The sequence below is a fragment of the Nomascus leucogenys genome, chromosome 19 (genome assembly GCF_006542625.1).
Source record: "Nomascus leucogenys isolate Asia chromosome 19, Asia_NLE_v1, whole genome shotgun sequence".
Classification (NCBI taxonomy): domain Eukaryota; kingdom Metazoa; phylum Chordata; class Mammalia; order Primates; family Hylobatidae; genus Nomascus; species Nomascus leucogenys.
Window position 1 is genome coordinate 42,509,805 of NC_044399.1, and position 19,490 is coordinate 42,529,294.

A 19,490-nucleotide genomic window follows, 5' to 3' on the forward strand; every position below is an offset into this window, starting at 1 on the left:
CAAAGTCCTCCCACAAAGAAAAGAAAAAAGATTGACAATCTAACTTTATAAAAAGTAATTTCATATCTTAAAAACAGCATATATAAAACCAAAAGGTTATATTAAGATTATGATACTTAGCTTCTCAGGGTTGAAAGTAGAAAAGAAAAAAAAAAAAGAAAAGGGCCTTAAGACTGAAAAATTCTTAATTTCTCAGGGTAACCACTAAATTTTTTCCTTTTTACTAAATGGAATTTTTTTTTTGAAACAGTCTTGCTCTGTTGCCCAGCCTGGAGTGCAGTGGCGGGATCTTGGCTCACTGCAAGCTCCACCCCCCAGGTTCACGCCATTCTCTTGCCTCAGACTCCCAAGTAGCTGGGACTACAGGCACCCACCACCATGCCCGGCTAATTTCTTTTTGTATTTTTAGTAGATACAGGGTTTCATCGTGTTAGCCAGGATGGTCTCGATCTCCTGACCTCATGATCTGCCCGCCTCGGCCTCCCGAAGTGCTGGGATTACAGGCATGAGCCACCATGCCCGGCCTACTAAATGGAATTTTTTAAAGAATGTGTAACTAATAAGCAAATCCTAGGATGAACTGGAATACATCTAAAAGAAGGCAAGAATGGAGGATAAAACAAAATAGATGAAACAAGAAAGAGGCAAATTTAAACTCAAACATATCAGCAATTACGTTAAAGATAAACAGACTAGCTTCTCCCTTCTCTTGTTCCTGAATAATTTTGTCCAACACCATTGGATTTACTTAGCTGAGCAAAACAAATCTTTCAGGGAGTGGAGAGGGAAATAGTGGCCACAAATTGGTCCAGAATGGGATTATTCATGCCTAACCACAGTAAGCATAGCTTTAGGATGGCTATAGGGTGAACTGCGATGGGCAATGTGGAGTGAGGAAGGCATATGCATGAGGGTTAGCCGTGACAGATTTGTTGGGTTGACAGTAGAGGACAGGTTTCTCTCTGTAGAAGAGAGTTATAAATATGAAAAGGGAGAAAACTATAATAAATCCTATAGTACTGTATAGTTGCGGGCAGGACAAAAAGATGCTACAACAAGTTTTAAGAGGCTCTCATTGGCTGAAACAGTTGATAATACAATGAATAGAACAGGAATCTGTGAGTCTGTGCTCATATAAACAAACAGGCAAAAAAGAAAATTTGTCCTTGCAGTAAAATGCTAATACATATAAAAAGAATGACTGAGCCAGGCGTGGTGATTCATGCCTGTAATCCCAGCACTTTGGGAGGCCAAGGCGGGTGGATCACCTGAGGTCAGGAAGTTCGAGATCAGCCTGACCAACATGGAGAAACCCCATCTCTACTAAACATACAAAATTGGCCGGGTGTGGTGGCACATGCCTGCAATCCCAGCTACTCAGAAGGGTGAGGCAGGAGAATCACTTGAACCCTGGAGGCGGAGGTTGCGGTGAGCCAAGATCACGCCATTGCACTCCAGCCTGGGCAACAACAGCAAAACTCCATCCCAAAAACAAAAACAAAAAAAAATGACTGAATCAGAAAATCACCAGTTGGCTATCATTCTTCAGGTAAAAATCACAAATGGATGCTAAAACTGTCTGCTAAAATCTTAATGAGCAATAGGTTATCAACAATCTCAAAGTATCTCCCCATAGAATACTTATATTTATTAAATACTTATTAGGTATAACATAATTATTAATTAAGTAACCTGAAAGACAACAACCCAAGCAAGCCACAAAAGATGTTAACATTATAAATCAACATCGCATGCCTCCCTGATTGTGATGCACTGAGAAGAATCTAGAATCACTTCCACGGTATTCCTGCCAATGTATAACCTAAATCTTATCAAGAGGAAACATCAGCCAACCCAAGCTGCACATTCCACAAACCTGTACTCTTGAAAAATGTCAAGGTCAACAGAAATAAAAAAGACTATGGAACTTTCTCCACTGAGGGAGACTAAAGAGGCATGACAGCTAAATGCAGCACTCATGCTCTAGACTGCATCCTGGACCTACCTATGAGATTACTGGGATAATTAGGGAAATTTAAATGGGATCTGTGGATTACATAGTAATATTGTATCAACATTAATTTCTTAATTTTTTTTTTCCCAAGATGGAGTCTTGCTCTGTCATCCAGGCTAGAGTACAGTGGCATGATCTCGGCTCACTGCAACCTCTGCCTTCCAGGTTCAAGCAGTTCTCCCACCTCAGCCTCCAGAGTAGCTGGGATTACAGGCACCTGCCACCACGCCCGACTAATTTTTGTATTTTTAGTACAGATGGGATTTCACCAGGTTGGCCAGGCTGGTCTCGAACTCCTGACCTCGTGAGCCGCGCACCTCAGCCTCCCAAAGTGCTGGGATTATAGGTGTGAGCCACCATGCTGGGCCAATTTCCTAATTTTTATGGATGTACTACAGTTATGTAGTGTTATGTAATCTTCGTTTTATTAAAGAGTACTAATACATCATATTTGCAACTTTCAATTGATTTGGCTTAGGAAAAAGGTTAGTAATATGGGGGGCAGGGGAATAGGAGAGAGAGGGGGAGAGGGAAGGAAGGAAGGAGGGAGAGAGAAAATGAGAATGTTACAGAAAGTATATATAGAGATAAGCCAAACGTGGTATTACATAAACAAATGAGGAATCTAGGTAAAGGATACTACATGTACATGGGAGCTCCTGTAATACTTTTGCAACTTTTCTGTATGTTTAAAATTATTAGGCTGGCTGTGGTGGCTCATGCCTGTAATCCCAGCACTTTGGTAGGCCAATGTGGGAGGACTGCTTGAGTCCAGGAGTTTGAGACCACCCTGGGCAACACAGTGAGACCTCATCTTTACAAAAAATAAAGAAAACTAGCCAGCTGTGGTGGTACGTGCCTGTAGTTCCAGCTACTTGGGAGAGGCTGAGGTGAGAGGATCACTTGAGCCCAGGGAGTTGAGGCTGTAGTGAGCCGAGATCATGCCACTGTACTCCAGCCTGGGCAACAGAGCAAGACCCTATCTCAAAAAAAAAAAAAAATTATTGCCAAATGAAGTTTAAAAAAATATGTAAAATAATCTTTTGAAACACTAATGTTAACACTATCAATAAAAGGGAAAGGATACCGTAATGAATTCCAATGATAATTAACCCGAGAAGGGAGAATTAGTATTAGTGGAATTAAGAGTACTTGGTTTTCATGATAAACTGTTAGGGGAAATTTCACTGGATTCTCCACTTACTACTAGGAATGTATGCAGGGAAAGAAAAAGAAAGAAAAAAATAAACCAGCAAGCTCTAACCAACTACCTTCAAATTATGTTTCTCTTTGGTGGTGAAACAGAAGACATATTTGTCTTCTCCCTGTCAATAAATCCCCAAACATTGGTCCAAGATAGTAAATTTTAGACAGATAGATGTGTTTTTTCAAGGACTTGTTTTGAAATACTTGTTTGTCCTATGGAATTTTTTTTTTTTTTTTTTTGCAGACGGAGTCTCGCTCTGTCAACCAGGCTGGAGTGCAGTGGTACAATCTTGGCTCACTGCAACCTCCACCTCCCAGATTCAAGCAATGCTCCTGCCTCAGCCTCCCGAGTAGCTGGGACTACAGGTGTGTGCCACCATGTCCGGCTAATTTTTTGTATTTTTAGTAGAGACAGGGTTTCACCGTGTTAGCCAGGATGGTGTCGATCTGACCTCATGATCTGCCCGCCTCAGCCTCCCAAAGTGCTGAGATTACAGGTGTGAGCCACTGCGCCCAACCAGGAAGTTTTAAAATAATCATTTGATAAACAAAAAGAATACTTTCCCTCTCTAATTTTTTTTTTTTTTTTTTTTTTTTTTGAGACAGAGCCTTGCTGTGTCGCCCAGGCGACATGCTAGGATTACAGGCATGAGCTACCGTGCCTGGCCTGTCTATATTTTTAAAAAGCATCTGTCTTACCTTCAACCCGTGATTCCAAGTGCTTATCCAACTCTGAATCTTTTTTCACCGCTTCATCTGAGACCTTGGGAGCATTTGAAAAGCAAACTAGTACAATACTCATGTTATCTCGACTTCCCTGTATATTAAAGAAAAAAAGAAAAAAATTGTATTTCTACAATCTGTCAACTATTATTTACTTCAAAATACTTTAAGCAATTATAGTTTAATCATCCAGAACGTTTAACACATTAATTTTTATTCTAATCAACTACTAAAAACACAACTTGAAGAAACAAGGTGTCTAGGTATGGGTAGATCTGTAAGCATTTTTGTATTTTTAATTCTGGTGAACTATTCTTACCCACCACCATTCCAGTCTGAGAAATGAAGATATCTTCAATACATATTAAATCTTCTAAACTATTTCCCACTCAAGACTGTCTATTCCCAAGCTGGCTTAAGTCCACAATGGATCCTCCCAAACACATATGCAAATGTTTTCCTGCTTAGCTTTTAAACTGCCTCAGAGCAATGCTACGACTCTGTGAATTTAACATAGCTGAAAATTGTTATTCAAAAGAATACCCAAAATGCTAAACTGAACAATTATTATTATTATTATTATTTGAGACAAAGTTTTGCTCTTATTGCCCAGGCTGGAGCACAATGGCATGATCTCGGCTCACTGCAACCTCCACCTCCTGGGTTCAAGCGATTCTCCTGCCTCAGCCTCCTGAGTAGCTGGCATTACAGGCGACCGCCACCATGCCCGGCTAATTTTTTTATATTTAGTAGAGATGGGGTTTCACCATGTTGACCAGGCTGGTCTTGAACTTCTGACCTCAGGTGATCCACCTCAGCCTCCCAAAGTGCTAGGATTATAGGCGTAAGCCACCGCACCCAGCCCCACAACTATTAATACAAGAAACCATTCAGAGGGCACAGCAACAGAGTGGACTGTAACTGGACAACTGAGATCCAACTGTAGTCACGTGATAACTTTTAAAGAAAAGACATCAGATTGTTGTATAGTTGCAAATAGTTTCAGAACCTTTATAAAGTGGCTAAAATGGCTAATTTAAGGACATATTTTATTTCTCCCTTTTAACCACACCGTCACAAATTACCTATGTTAAAAATGAAGCATAGGCCGGGCGTGGTGGCTCACGCCTGTAATCCCAGCACTTTGGGAGGCTGAGGAGGGCAGATCACGAGGTGAGGGTTTCAAGACCAGCCTGACTAACATGGTGAAACCCCATCTCTACTAAAAATACAAAAATTATCTGGGCGTGGTGGTGCGCACCTGTAATATCAACTACTCAGGAGGCTGAGGCAGGAGAATCACTTGAACCCGGGAGGTGGAGGTTGCAGTGAGCTGAGATTGCACGACTGTACTCCAGCCTGGGCAACAGAGTGAGACTCTGTCTCAAAAAAAAAAAAAAAAAAAAGCATAAAGCCAGGCACTGTGGCTCATGGCTGTAATCCCAGCACTTTGGGAGGCCTCAGCGAGCAGACCATTTAAGCCCAAGAGTTCCAGACCAGCCTGGGCATCATGGCAAAACCTTGTCTCTTCAAAAAATACAAAAATTAACTGGGCTTGGTGGCGCACACCTGTAGTCCCAGGTCCCAATAAAATACTATGCAGCCAAGAAAAACAATACAGATCAATACTTATAGGCATGGAGATCTCTCTACAATATATTGTTGGAAAAGGCAGGCTGTAGAATAACAAGCATAATCATCTCGGTTTTATAAAAATACACACACTCGCAGGCAGGCAGAAAAGACTGGAACAATATACACAACAATGAAAGTAGCTGACTTAGGTGGATGGCAAAATTTTGAGTGTTTCTTTATATTTTCTTTTTTTTTTTTGAGATGGAGTCTTGCTCTGTCGCCCAGGCTGGAGTGCAGTGGCGCAGTCTTGGCTCACTGCAAGCTCCGCCTCCCGGGTTCACGCCATTCTCCTGCCTCAGCCTCTCCGAGTAGCTGGGACTACAGGCGCCCGCCACCATGCCTGGCTAATTTTTTGTACTTTTAGTAGAGACGGGGTTTCACCGTGGTCTCGATCTCCTGACCTCGTGATCCGCCCGCCTCGGACTCCCAAAGTGCTGGGATTACAAGCATGAGCCACCGCGCCTGGCCTATATTTTCTTTATCATCTGGATTTTTTTTTCCAATAATAAGTATATACTTTTTTTTTTTTAAATAATTGGGGAAAATGCTGTTTTCATTAGCTAGTCAGGCAACAAACATACGCCTATGCTCGTCTCAAAAATCTACAGGTCAGAATCGCTTCATTTAGAGTTCAAAGACAAATACATTAATTTTAGACCCACCTACTATTTGCTCACTGACAACCATCAATACTTCTTTACTTAACTCATCCAGAAGTAAAAAGATACAGTGTGTCAAAAATAAAACTCAGAGGAGCTAGAGGTACCATCATTAAAATCCTTTCAGAAAAAGGCTGTCCACTGACAAGAACAGCCTTTAAATTTTCTCTTTTTAAAACTGTCTCTTTCCATTCTATTAAAATTAAATCGGTATTTAACCAAAATCTGGGCATTTCCAGAGACCCAGAGATCCTTTCTGAAAAACTTTCTGGTTATGCCCATACCTTCCACAGTAAATTTTGGAGTAGGGAGATACAATGGTTCTAATCTAGACAGAATAAATAAGTCAAACCCGTTATTTATTTCATGTAACTAAAGGTCAGTTTTACCTTGATATCTTTTCATTCAGAGAATACTTACACACTCCAGACACTGGCCAGATAACTCAAATTTTAATTGAATTATATATAGATGCTGTCAAAAACCCACTTGAAACAACTGAGTATTTTAAAGACATTCAAAGGATTGCCAATTATCTATTACTCTGGACTTTTTTTCTATTACTGTATCAAGCAATGATTCACAGAAAATTACAAATCTAAATAAACTTTAGTGTTCCACAGAAATTTTTCACAAGATTATGTTTTATATAAGCCTTTGATTTTTAATCAGAAATAATAAAATCATCTATATGAAAAGAATTTTATCTTCTACAAAAGATACTATCCATCAAGTCATGTATTACTTACATAGAGAGCCACATGTAAATCCTTTTTAGATTGTATTGCCAGATAAGAGCTGCTTTTAGAAGACAATGAGAAATATACAACCCATATTTTTATTTCAGTTTTTGTCTTCACTGCTAGGAGGCTCAAGAATAAATTTTATATAGGCTAGGCATCTAGTACATCTTCCAATATTTCACATGGCTCTTGATCTTTTAGTAATATCTGGTACAGAATTCTACTATATACATATTTTATCAAGCTGCTTTATAATCAGGCATAAGACGGTTACTGCCAATGTAAAGAAAAAGTCACTCTGTGTAAATGCTTTTGCTACAGCAACAAGCTATGAAGTACGTAAATGACAACAAGTGCCTCAAATTTATCAAGCTTAATTTTCAAATTAGAAGGCTGGGACAAACAGGGATGGCAAAGAAAACAATGGTTTCATTTCTGGTAAAGTATTTCAAAATATACGGCTTCTGTGAAAATATTAAAAGTTTTAAAATTTTAAGTTTGCTTAACTTTACCTACCGTACCTTTTCAAAATTAACATGTGATTTTAATGACAAAAAAATTTACATACCTTGTGTAAACAAGTGTCCACTACCCAATTGCACACGTTTTCCAGGTCATCAGATACCTCAAGCCTAGATTTAACAAATTCACAGAGCTCCTCATTACTCATAACATCCCAGATCCCATCACAAGCCAAGATGATAAATTCATCCTCTTCTGCTCTTAAAATTTCATAAACCTCAGGCTCTGGAGAAACAAGTTGTTCTGTTGGGCCCTTGCCATCAACACACTTGTAATCATAGTCCCCCAGAGCACGAGATACTGCTAATGAACCATTAACACGTTGTATCATCACGCTGCCTCCTGCATTTTGGATTCGCTCCTTTTCCCTTGGATTGCAAGGTTTGTGATCCTGGGTAGAAAAGCAGACTTGTCCATTCCTATACAGAACAGCACGTGAATCACCACAGTTGATAAAGTAGATATGCTTAGGTGAAATCATAACTCCCACTGCAGTTGAACCACTCCTGTCCATCCCGTTTCTGAGGTCTGAAAAGTTACGCATGTATTCATCAATTTTCAAAAATCCAGTTCTGATACCATTCTTAACATTTTCCACTGAAAGCTCAAGAGCAGATCCTGATTTTCCAGCTGCCCTAAAGTCTTCGTTAGTAGTGATGTGTTCTAATAAATGTGTTGAGCAGTAATTTGCCACTCGGGATCCAGCATGACCATCATAAACTGCAAAAAATGACCAGTCTTCCAAGCCGTGAGGAATACCTACAACAGCTGTGTGTGCATCTTCCATTTCCACTCTCCATCCTTGCATGCTGCTCAGGCCATAACGTAAACCATTCCCAGCACCATGAGCATTATGTTTTTCAGTTTTGGGTTTATCCAAAAATGCACCCATGTTTAGCAATAAATCTGAAATAAAAAATGCAGGTGTTAACTGTTTAAATTTGACAGAAAATGTATCTACAATATTCCCTCTATAGTCTAGTAACTCCTACCTCAAGTATTTTTTTTAGTATTATCCTAATTTACGGGAGCAACAACAAAAGCCCAAGAAATTTCCTCCCCTACATCCTACAGAACAGTGGTTTCTCAGCCCTAGCGCATACGAATAATCAGACCAATTAAATCAGAATCCCTAGGGATGGGACACAGATATCATCTTTTAAAAGCCTCTCTGGTGACTTGTATGTGCAGCCACGTTGAGACCACTGTTCTAGGAGAAAGGAAAAACAAGAAATAAAACTTCATTAATAATTTTATTCTGATTTAATTTACAAGGTGAGTCTAGGGTTCGACATATAAGTTTATAGAAGACTAGACAATGAGAATATTCAAAACAGTGAGTCATCCTGTCCAATAAATCAAGGCAGGAAGGTATACTAACATATTTTAGAAGACTTTCAAAACCAAGTATTGAAATCAAGATTTCTCCTCCCAGTGAACCTAAAGACAACCCCAAAATTCAATTAAAACATAAAAATCTCCATTCTACACACATTTGATTTTATCACTTTTACTATATATCTATAAAACTGAAAACCGTATCACTACTTTGATTCTGTTAAAAACATACCTTTAACATGGTACTAAAAAATGGACTTCACATTGCTGAACTTACAATCCATGAAGCAGCTACCCAGTGTTGACTGACAAAGACTTAAAATCCTTAGAACTGGAAAGTACTACTATGCATCACCCTCTCCCCGCCTACTCAACTTTACTATTTTATAAAATAAAGCTCTCCCAATTTCAAATGACTTAGACTAGAGTAATGGTTCCCAAAAGTATGCAAAAGAATTCTCTGGTATGTTTTCTACATACAATGCTAACCTTACACTCTAACTAGGTGACCTTGGGCAAATGTCTTAGTCACCTGTACCTATACCTCATAGGGCTGCTGTGAAGAACGAGTCAATGCAAAGTGCTTAAAACACAATAAACACCATAAAATGTTTGCTGTTATATCTGCTCAAAATGCAGACTCCGTAGCCCTATTCCCACACCTAAGGATTTTTTTCAATAGATCTTAGATGGAATCATCAAAAAAGCATGCTGGTGATTTAAGGTTTTGAGAGACACTGGTCTAGATCAATTTACCTCCATTTGGGTCTATGTATCTTTGTGAGATTTTTTCCAGGTATGATCATTATTGAACTTTACAATAAAATTACATAACCCCATTTTAAAAAATCTGATGAACCACTCGATATATATATGTAAATATTTATAAGTTACATACCAGTTTTATAATTTTCCTGGGTTATATGTGATACCGTATTAATAAATTACAAATGTATTTATAGAAAAAGAGTCCTGAAAGGATAAGATTAAAATCATGTAAAAATTATTCTTCATTCTATCAGTAGAATGTCATATTTTGTACTGAGAGCAATGTAACAGAATATGCTTGATTACTTTTGAACATGCTGGTTTAATTCTCTGTGATACAATGATTTTAAAGCCTAGTTCTAAGTACATTTTTATATGCTTGCTTATATAGGCTATTTAATCTCAAAAGACAACTTTAAAAGATACTTAAATGCAAATGAAACAGAATTGCTGGCTGTATTTATTACATTACTTTTCTTTCTTTTTTGGGGGGTGAGGGGATGCAGTCTCACTCTGTTGAGTGGTGCCATCTCACTGCAACCTCCGCCTCCCAGGTTCACAAGCGATTCTCCTGCTTCAGCCACCCAAGTAGCTGGGACTACAGGCACGTGCCACCATACCCGGTTTTTTTTTTTGTTTGTTTGTTTTTTTTTTTTTTTCGAGATCTATAGGCACGTGCCACCACACCTGGCTTTTTTTTTTTTTGAGATGGAATCTCGCTCTATCGCCCAGGCTGGAGTGTGCAGTAGCACGATCTCGGCTCACTGCAACCTCTGCCTCCCAGGTTCACACCATTCTCCTGTCTCAGCCTCCCGGGTAGCTGGGATTACAGGCATGTGCCACCACACCTGGCTAATTTTTTGTATTTTTGGTAGAAATGGGGTTTCACTATGTTGGCCCGATTGGTCTTGAACTCCTGACCTTGTGATACGCCCACCTCGGCCTCCCAAAGTGCTGGGATTACAGGCATGAGCCACCACGCCTGGTCAGGACCATTTCTTCCTAGCAGCCATATATGGGATACTTGTGATTGTAATGAAATTTTAAACTGCAAAATACGTAGTGAAAAAACTGTTTAAACTAATTCATTCTCCCTTTATTTCCTAGTAATTACAAATGCCAGACATTACCTGCACTTTTACCAGCCCTATGACCAAAAGTAAGAATCTTCGATAGTCTTAAGAGCATGATGAGGCAGACTGCAGATAGGTCTGGTCCGAAACCAAGCCCCTGCAGAGATAACCAGGGAAGTAATCTGAGAGAGTTAATGGCCCTCGTACCTCTTATTATTTCATTTCATTTTTGCACCAGAGGCACATCATGTTACACTTATCTTATTTGAGGGACCAAGGAATAAGCAAATACTTCTGTAGTGCTTGTTCTGTGGCAGGCTCTGTCTTAAATGCTTCACAAACATTAACTTATTTAAATTCTACTCTTTAGAAAAACAAATATTAAAAAAGCAAACAATTCTCAGGGAGACCTTTAATAAAAAATCTTCAGACTGGGTGCGGTGGCTCATGCCTGTAATCCCAGCACTTCGGGAGGCTGAGGCGGGCAGATCACTTGAGGCAAGGAGTTTGAGACCAGCCTGGTCAACATGGTGAAACCCTGTCTCTACTAAAAATACAAAAATTGGCCGGGCATGGTGGTGGGGTGGGTGCCTGTGATCCCAGCTACACGGGAGGCTGAGACAGGAGAATTGCTTGAACCCGGGAGGCGGAGGTTGTGGTGAGCCGGGATTGTGCCACTGTACTCCAGCCTGGGCAACAGAGCGAGACTCCGTCTCAAAAACAAACAAACAAAAAATCACAAAACTTCAAAAAAAGACGACTAAATACTTCAAAATTCTCCTCCTTACTGCAGTTGGCACACTTTTTTAGAGGGAGCACATGGACATTGGCAAGCCTTGCTTAAGAACAGCAAAATCTGTCAATCCCATCTGCTTCCTATCAAAGAAAATGAGGTGGTGTTAGGGATGCTTCAGGCTCATGGATAAAATTTTTCCCAAAGGTTTCTGAAGGCTAGTATGTTGCTCTTTTGACTAGAAAAGTAACATAAATAGCAGTAACAATGCCTCATTTTTAATGAGTTCTATATGTCAGGCACTACACTAAGATACTGATATACACTATATCATTTAATTCTAGTAACAACTTAGTAAGGTTAGCACTATTTATATTCTCATTTTACCATTGAGAAAACTGGGATACCTAGGGTATCCAGACAACACAACTAAGTGGCAAATCAGAAATCGAACCTATTAAGACTAGCCTAAATCTTGCATTCTCAAACTCTGGGCTTCAGTAGCTAATGTATTACGAGCTTTTTTCTTCCTTTTAAAAAATAAATAATAGTTATATAAATGTTCAGGGGCTCAAAAGGCAACTCAATGTCATATCCCTGACTGGATACTGACACAGATAAACAGAATTACTAGAAAAACTGGTGAAATCCAAAGACTAGAGTTTAGTTAACAGAATAATGTTAGTTTTTTTCAGTTTTTGATAAATGCACTACAGTAAATATTAGTGGCCAAGTGTGGTAGCTCATGCCTATAATCTCAACACTTTGGGAGGCCAAGGTAGGAGAATCACTTGGGCCCAGGAGTTCGAGATCAGCCTGGACAACATAATGAGACCCCATTTCTACAAAAAAATTAAAAATTAGCCAGACATGATGGCGCATGCCTGTAGCCTGCGTTACTCAGGAGGCTGGGGTGGGAGATCTCCTGAGCCTGGGAGGTTGAGGCTGCAGTGAGCCCTGATTATACCACTGCACTCCAGTGGTATGACAGGTGACAGAGCAAGACCCTGTCTCAAAAAAAAAGTTAACGTTAGTGGAAACTGGGTAGGGTGTAGATGGGGAAGACTCTGTACTACCTTTGCAAACTTTTCTGTAAATCTGCAATTATTTCAACATTAAAAGTTTATTTTAAAAATGAAAACTAAAAGGTAAGCCTCAGTTAAGTCATTCCAAGTACAGTGTTAGATGCAGCAGGGTAGACTGGCTATGGAAAATCTCTCCACCTGTGATTTTGCCAGTCATGCTAGGTGGCTTAGAAATGTATCCTAAAAATACCAAGATTATATAATAATTGGAAACTCCGATCCAGTGATTCTATTTCTGAGATATTATAACCACTCTTGGCCTATGATAGATCATTTTCTTTTTTAATGGATAAACAATCTGAGCAACAAAATAATGTAATATTGGATTATAACCCATAGTACAAATATTCATGAGTCTTTGCTGATAAAAATAAAGGATTGAATACGTAAATGAACGGGGATACCAGACAAACCTTTAATGCATAAGAACGCCAAATAGTTTATGTAGATCTTCCACCTTCAAAGAGGTCAAGCACAACTTCCCACCCCATAAGGGTGGATTGGGCAGTTATTTTCTTTTCAAAAAGTACAAAATGAAAACGAGGGAGAGAATAACTCTACAGTGGAGAAATCTGACAAACACTACCTCAGCCAGGTAATCAAACTTGACATCGACGGTTTATATTCTTGGTATAATCTAACGAGAAAGGCACTTTACCTCAGTGGTCTTCCTCCAAAACAAAATCCATAATAACCCCAGTCTAATCATAAGAAAAGCACTAGAGAAACTCCAATAGAAGGATATCTTACAAAATATCTGACCAGTACTCCTCAAAATTGTCAAGGTGATAAAAAAACAAGGAAAGCCTGAGAAACTGCCACAGCCAACAGGGGCCTAAGGAGACATGATGACTAAATGTAACGTGGTACATCCTTACTGGGATCTTGGATAGAAAAAGGACATTAGGTTAAAACTAAGAAAATGCAAATAAACAATAGGCTTTAGTTAACACTGTATCAGTATTGGCTCATTAATTATAAGGGTTCAAGTGGACAGTTCTCACTTGGGTTTTCTCATATTATTGCATACAAATATTGGCTGGGGAGAAGGTCATCTGAAAGCTCACTTGACATGATAGGCAGCTGATGAGGGATGTTGGCTAGGAATTTGGCTGAGACTGTCCCAGGGAGTATCTGTATGTGGCCTCTCCAGTTTGAGGATCTCAACACAGTCAGGCTTCTTACATGTCACCTGGTTTCCCAGGCAGAGCTACATGGTATTTTCTGACCCATCCTCAGAAGTCACTTCTGCTGCATTATTGGTTACAAGCAAGTCACTAAGTCTTGTTGAGATTGAAGACAAAGGAACGTAGACCCCACCACTCAAAGGAGAAGATTACTAAATAGGCTGCAGACATGTATTTTTTATTTTTAGAGACAGGATCTTGCTCTGTCACCCATGTTGGAGTGCAGTGGTACAATCATAGCTCACTGCAGCCTTGAACTCCTGGCCTCCGGCAATCCTCCAACCTCAAAAGTGCTGGAATTACAGGTGTGAGCCACCACACCTGGCCTGTTTGGTAGTTTTAATACATGTCTGGGCTGGGCATGGTGGCTCATGCCTGGAATCCAAGCACTTTGGGATGCCTAGGTGGGAGGATCACTGGAGGCCAGGAGTTCGAGACTGCCTGGGCAACACAGGAAGACCCTATCTCTACCAAAAAAAATTGGGGAAAAAATTAGCCTAGCATGGTGGCATATGCCTGCAGCATCAGCTACTTGGGAGGCTGAGGCAGGAGGATCACTTGAGCCCAAGAGATTGAGGCTGTAGTGAACTATGATCATGCCACTGTACTCTAGCCTGAGTGACAGAGTGAGACCCTGTCTCTTGAAAAAAAAAAGAAAAAAAGAAAAAAAAAGGCCAGGTGGAGTGGCTCACGCCTGTAATCCCAGCACTTTGGGAGGCCGAGGCGGGCAGATCACCTGAGGTCAGGAGTTCAAGATCAGCCTGGCCAATATGGTGAAACCCTGTCTCTACTAAAAATACAAAAATTAGCCCCGGTGTGGTGGCACACGCCTGTCATCCCAGCTACTTAGGAGGCTGAGGCAGGAAGATCACTTGAACCCGAGAGGTGGAGGTTGCAGCGACTGTGCCACGGCACTCCAGCCTGGGCGACAGAGTGAGACTCTGTCTCAAAAAAAAAAAAAAAAAAAAAAGCAAAAGACTGGAGGTTTATCTTGCAAAGAGTGAACTAGAGAGACTCTGGGTTTAGAGATAGCAGATTTAGCTGAGGACCAGAGTAAGAGGCCTTACAGAAAACCAGTGATTTAAACTATAAATTTGCAGAATGAATGCTGATATGCTCAGCCTTCTTTTTTTTTTTTTTTTTTTTTTGAGACGGAGTCTTCCTCTGTCGCCCAGGCTGGAGTGCAGTGGTGCGATCTCGGCTCACTGCAAGCTCTGCCTCCCGGGTTCACGCCATTCTCCTGCTTCAGCCTCCTGAGTAGCTGGGACTACAGGTGCCCACCACCACACCCGGCTAATTTTTTATATTTTTAGTAGAGACGGGGTTTCACCGTGTTAGCTAGGAAGGTCTCGATCTCCTGACCTCGTGATCCGCCTGCCTCGGCCTCCCAAAGTGCTGGGATTACAGGCGTAAGCCACCGTGCCCGGCCTGCTCAGCCTTCTTTACCAACTCCCAGAAATCAAGGAAACCACAAGCAGACAACAGCTCTATTGCTCTGAGGAAATTCAATAGTCCCAGAGAAAGTACCCACAGATTACTTACACGCAGGAATACTTCATAAAATGCTTGGTCTCCACAGTCATCCTACAGTGAGGCCTATCAAATGACATCCCTGTCAAGGCTGTCAGGGCTACACTTAAATATGAGGAGCTATCCAAAGATTACCAGATACTGAAAGGAAACACACAACATGAAAAGCAAAATAAATCAAACAAAGAAAAAGGAATCAGAAGGAAAAAACCATGCAGGGACTAGGGAAAAAAATCCTTAAGAGACATAAAAAAGTATTGTATTCGTGAACCAAAAAGATATTAAAAACAAACAAACAAAACCAGGCTGGGTGATGCAGTAGTTCATGCCCGCAACCCCAGCGCTTTGGGAGTTCAAGGTAGGAGGATTGCTTGAGGCCAGTAGCTCGAGACCAGCCTGGACAACAAAGTGAGACTCTGTCTCCATAAAAAAAAAATCTTTTAGGCCAGGCACAGTGGCTCACGCCTGTAATCCCAGCACTTTGGGAGGCAGAGGTGGGTGGATCACCTTACATCAAGAGTTCGAGACCAGCCTGGCCAACACGGTAAAACCCCATCTCTACTAAAAATACAAAAATTAGCCATGCATGGTGGCACGTGCCTGTAATCCCAGCTACTGGGGGGCTGAAGCAGAAGGATCACTTGAACCTGAGAGGCGGAGGTTACAGTGAGCTGAGATCGTGCCACTGCACTCCAGCCTGGGCAACAGAGCGAGACTCTGTCTCTCAAAAAAAAAAAAAAAATTTAATTAGCTGGGTACCGTAGCAAGCACATGTAGTCCTAGCTACTAGGGAAGCTGCGGCGGGAGGACTGCTTTAGCCCAGGAGTTCAAGACTGTAGTGATGGGCCACTGTACTTCAGCCTGGGTAACAGAGTGAGAACATGTCTCTAAAAAATTTTTTTTTCAAAATAAAAAAATTCAGAGGAAAGAAAAGTGCTTTTTGAAATTAAAATGGCATACAAATGGCCAATAGATATGTGAAAAAACGCTCAACCTCACTAATCATCACAGAAACGCAAAAAAGGCACAATGACATATCATCTCACACCTGTCAGAATGGCTATTAGGAAAAGATAACAGGTATTGGTAAGGATGTGGAGAAAAGTGAACCCTTATACACTGATGGTGGGCATGTAAATTATTACAGTAATTCTGGACAACTATCTATTCCTCAAAAAACTAAAACCAGAATTACCATATAACCCAGCAATCCCACTTCTGGGTATACAACCCTAAGGAACTGATTTCAGTATGTGGAAGAAGTATCTGCACTCCCATGTTCACTGTGGCATTATTTACCAAAATCAAGTTATGCAATCAACCTAAGTGTCTATCAATGAATGAATGAAGAAAATGTGGTGTATATATACACAATGGAATACTGTTCAGCCTTAAAAAAAGAAGGAAATTCTGTCATTTACAACAACATAGATGAACCTGGAGGATATTACACTAAGTAAAATAAGCCAAGAATAGAAAGACAAATATTGTACATTCTCACTTGCATGTGACATCTAAAACAATCAAACTCATAGAAGCAGAGTAGAATGGTAGTTACCAGAGGCTGGGAGGGTGGTGCAAAATGGGGAGATGTTGGTCAAAGGATAGAAAGTTGTGGTTAGACAGGTGGAATAAATAATAATTATTTAAGGTGATAGATATGTTCATTAGCTTGATTCAATCATTTTACACTGCATAAATATGTTATAACATCATTTTGTACCTAATAAATATGTAAGATTATGATGTCAAGTTAAAGAAAACATTTTAAAAATAAAAATGACAGGCCAGGCACAGTGACTCACGCCTGTAATCCCAGTACTTTGGGAGGCTGAGGCAGGCGAATCACCTGAGGTCAGGAGTTCGAGACCACCCTGGCCAACATGGCGAAACCCCGACTCTACTAAAAATACAAAAATTAGCCAGGCGTGGTTGTGAGCTGTAATCCCAGCTACTCGGGAGGCTGAGGCAGGAAAATCGCTTGAATCCGGCAGATGGAGGTTGCAGTGAGCCGAGATAGCGCCATTGCACTCCAGCCTGGGTGACAGAGCGAGACTCCATCTCCATGCCATGCCATGCCATGCCATGCCATACCATACCATAGCATACCATACCATACCATACCATAAAATAAAATAAAAATAATTAAAATGACAGAAAATTTTCAATAAAAGGTTAGAAAATCAAACTGCAAAAAAAAAAAAAATCCAAAGTAAAATCCCCCAGACCCCTCCCCATCACAAAAACCAAACAGACTCAAAGTAGTAAAGAATAAAACTAAGAAAGCTGCAGGATCAGTCCTGAAACTAACAGCTATTACAGAAAGAACAAGAAAAGGAAAGAGAACTAAACACCCTAAGTGTCAAGACTGAAAGTAGAACCAACCACACACACACACACAGACACAAAAAGCAACTGAAATTTCAAAACACTGGTGATAAAGATAAAACCTAAAATTTCCCAGAGGGAAAAAAGAGGAAAAAATAAGTCACACATAAAGAATTAGGAACCCAAACAGCATGAGAAATCTCCAGGGTGATATTTGGTAGAATAAAAATGCATATAATTTCCTGGAGAATTGTTGGTTATAGAGTATCCACCCAGAGAAATTTTCACATATATACAAGCAGAAGCATACAATGATGCTGATACAACGTAAATCTCTACAGAATTTAAAAGTATGGATTACATTAACTTGTATCAACATGAGTAAATCAAAACAAAGTAGCTGGAAAATGATACATACAGTGTGATGCCATTATGCAAAGTTATAAAATTTACAAAGCAGAAGCTGGGAGTGGTGGCTCACACCTGTAATCCCAGCACTTTGGGAGGCTGAGACAGGCGAATCACAAGGTCAGGAGTTTGAGACCAGCCTGGCCAACATGGTGAAACCCCGTCTCTACTAAAAATAGAAAAAAATTAGCCGGACACAGTGGCAGGGGCCTGTAATCTCAGCTGCTCGGCAGGCTGAGGTAGGAGAATAGCTTGAACCTGGGATGCAGAGGTTGCAGTGAGCCGAGACCACTCCACTGCACTCCAGCCTAGGCAACAGAACGAGACTCCGTCTCAAAAAAACAAAAACACAAACAAAATTTACAAAGCAATAGATTAGTTTACATACATGAATATGTGGCAAAATTATTTAAAAACATGCTTGAGTAGTATAAACACTAAAACTACTAAGACCAACTTGATAGTACTTACTTCTAGGGAAATAGTGAAGTGGTAATATTTAAAGTTGGTTAACATTTCTCTATGAGATCAATTTGAAGCAAACAGCAAAATGTTAATGTCTGTTAAATCTTAGTGATGAGAACATGGATCCTTATGTTAAGAAGCAAAAATGTTCATGCTGCAAGACTATTCAAATAAGCTGCACACACTGATATAACAGTTCATGTCTCAGTAAAATCTTATTTCAACACAATAATTGTATACAATTTCTTTTATTATTAAATGGTCATTAAATACTCATTTCCTTGACAAATATTACAGTAAAACTTAGTCAAGAAAAATATGGGTACTTGCTCTGTTCAATTTATGGAGTGTGAAAATGCTATGTAAACACATATGTAGAACAGAAACTGTTTAGCCAAAATAAATGTCACTTCTGTTTTAACAGACGCCTGGTCTAACGCTTACAAATAAAAGATCAACTCATTTAAATGTATCTGCCTACTAAATTTTTTGAGAGTTCTTTAAAATTACTTTCAAAAGAAATGGAAAAAATGCCTTAAAAAGTAAGAACAAGCAAAGGGGAGAAAAGCTTCAAAAAGTGATACAGGAAAAAAAGACATAAGAGCAAGTTTCAATATTTTCTCAAAATCAAATATACTTGGCCAGGCACAGTGGCTCACGCCTGTAATCCCAACACTTTGGGAGGCTGAGACGGGCAGATCACCTGACGTCAGGAATTCGAGACCAGCCTGGCCAACATGGTGAAACTCTGACTCTACTAAAAATACACACAAAAAAATTAGCTGGATGTGGTGGCGGGCACCTATAGTCCCAGCTACTAGAGAGGCTGAGGCAGGAGAATTGCTTGACACTGAGGGCAGAGGTTGCAGTGAGCTGAGATTGGGCCACTGTACTCCAGCCTGGGCAACAGGGCAAGATGGTCTCAAAAAAAAAAAAAAAAAAAAAATCAAATATACTCAAATTTCTCTACTCGTATCAAATAATGATCTGTCCACAATGCCCAATGGTAGCTTAATCTTCTGTGAAATATTTTTATAATGAAAACATTCACATTCATACAAGATAATCCATAT

At 40.0% G+C, this 19,490-nt stretch overlaps 1 protein-coding gene across 4 annotated transcripts in view; it reads right to left on the reverse strand.

Moving 5' to 3' along the window:
• The window catches only part of PPM1B (protein phosphatase, Mg2+/Mn2+ dependent 1B), a 68,548-nt gene that overhangs the window by 21,702 nt on the left and 27,356 nt on the right, over positions 1-19,490 (reverse strand). For all 4 annotated transcript variants that reach the window (XM_003262796.4, XM_030799596.1, XM_003262794.4 and 1 more), the window contains 2 exons: positions 7,549-8,408; positions 3,920-4,037 (listed from right to left, as the gene is read on the reverse strand). In XM_003262796.4, the coding sequence (XP_003262844.2) occupies positions 3,920-4,037; positions 7,549-8,394 (964 nt within the window). In that variant the 5' untranslated portion in view covers positions 8,395-8,408. The remainder of the gene's footprint in view (positions 1-3,919; positions 4,038-7,548; positions 8,409-19,490) is intronic.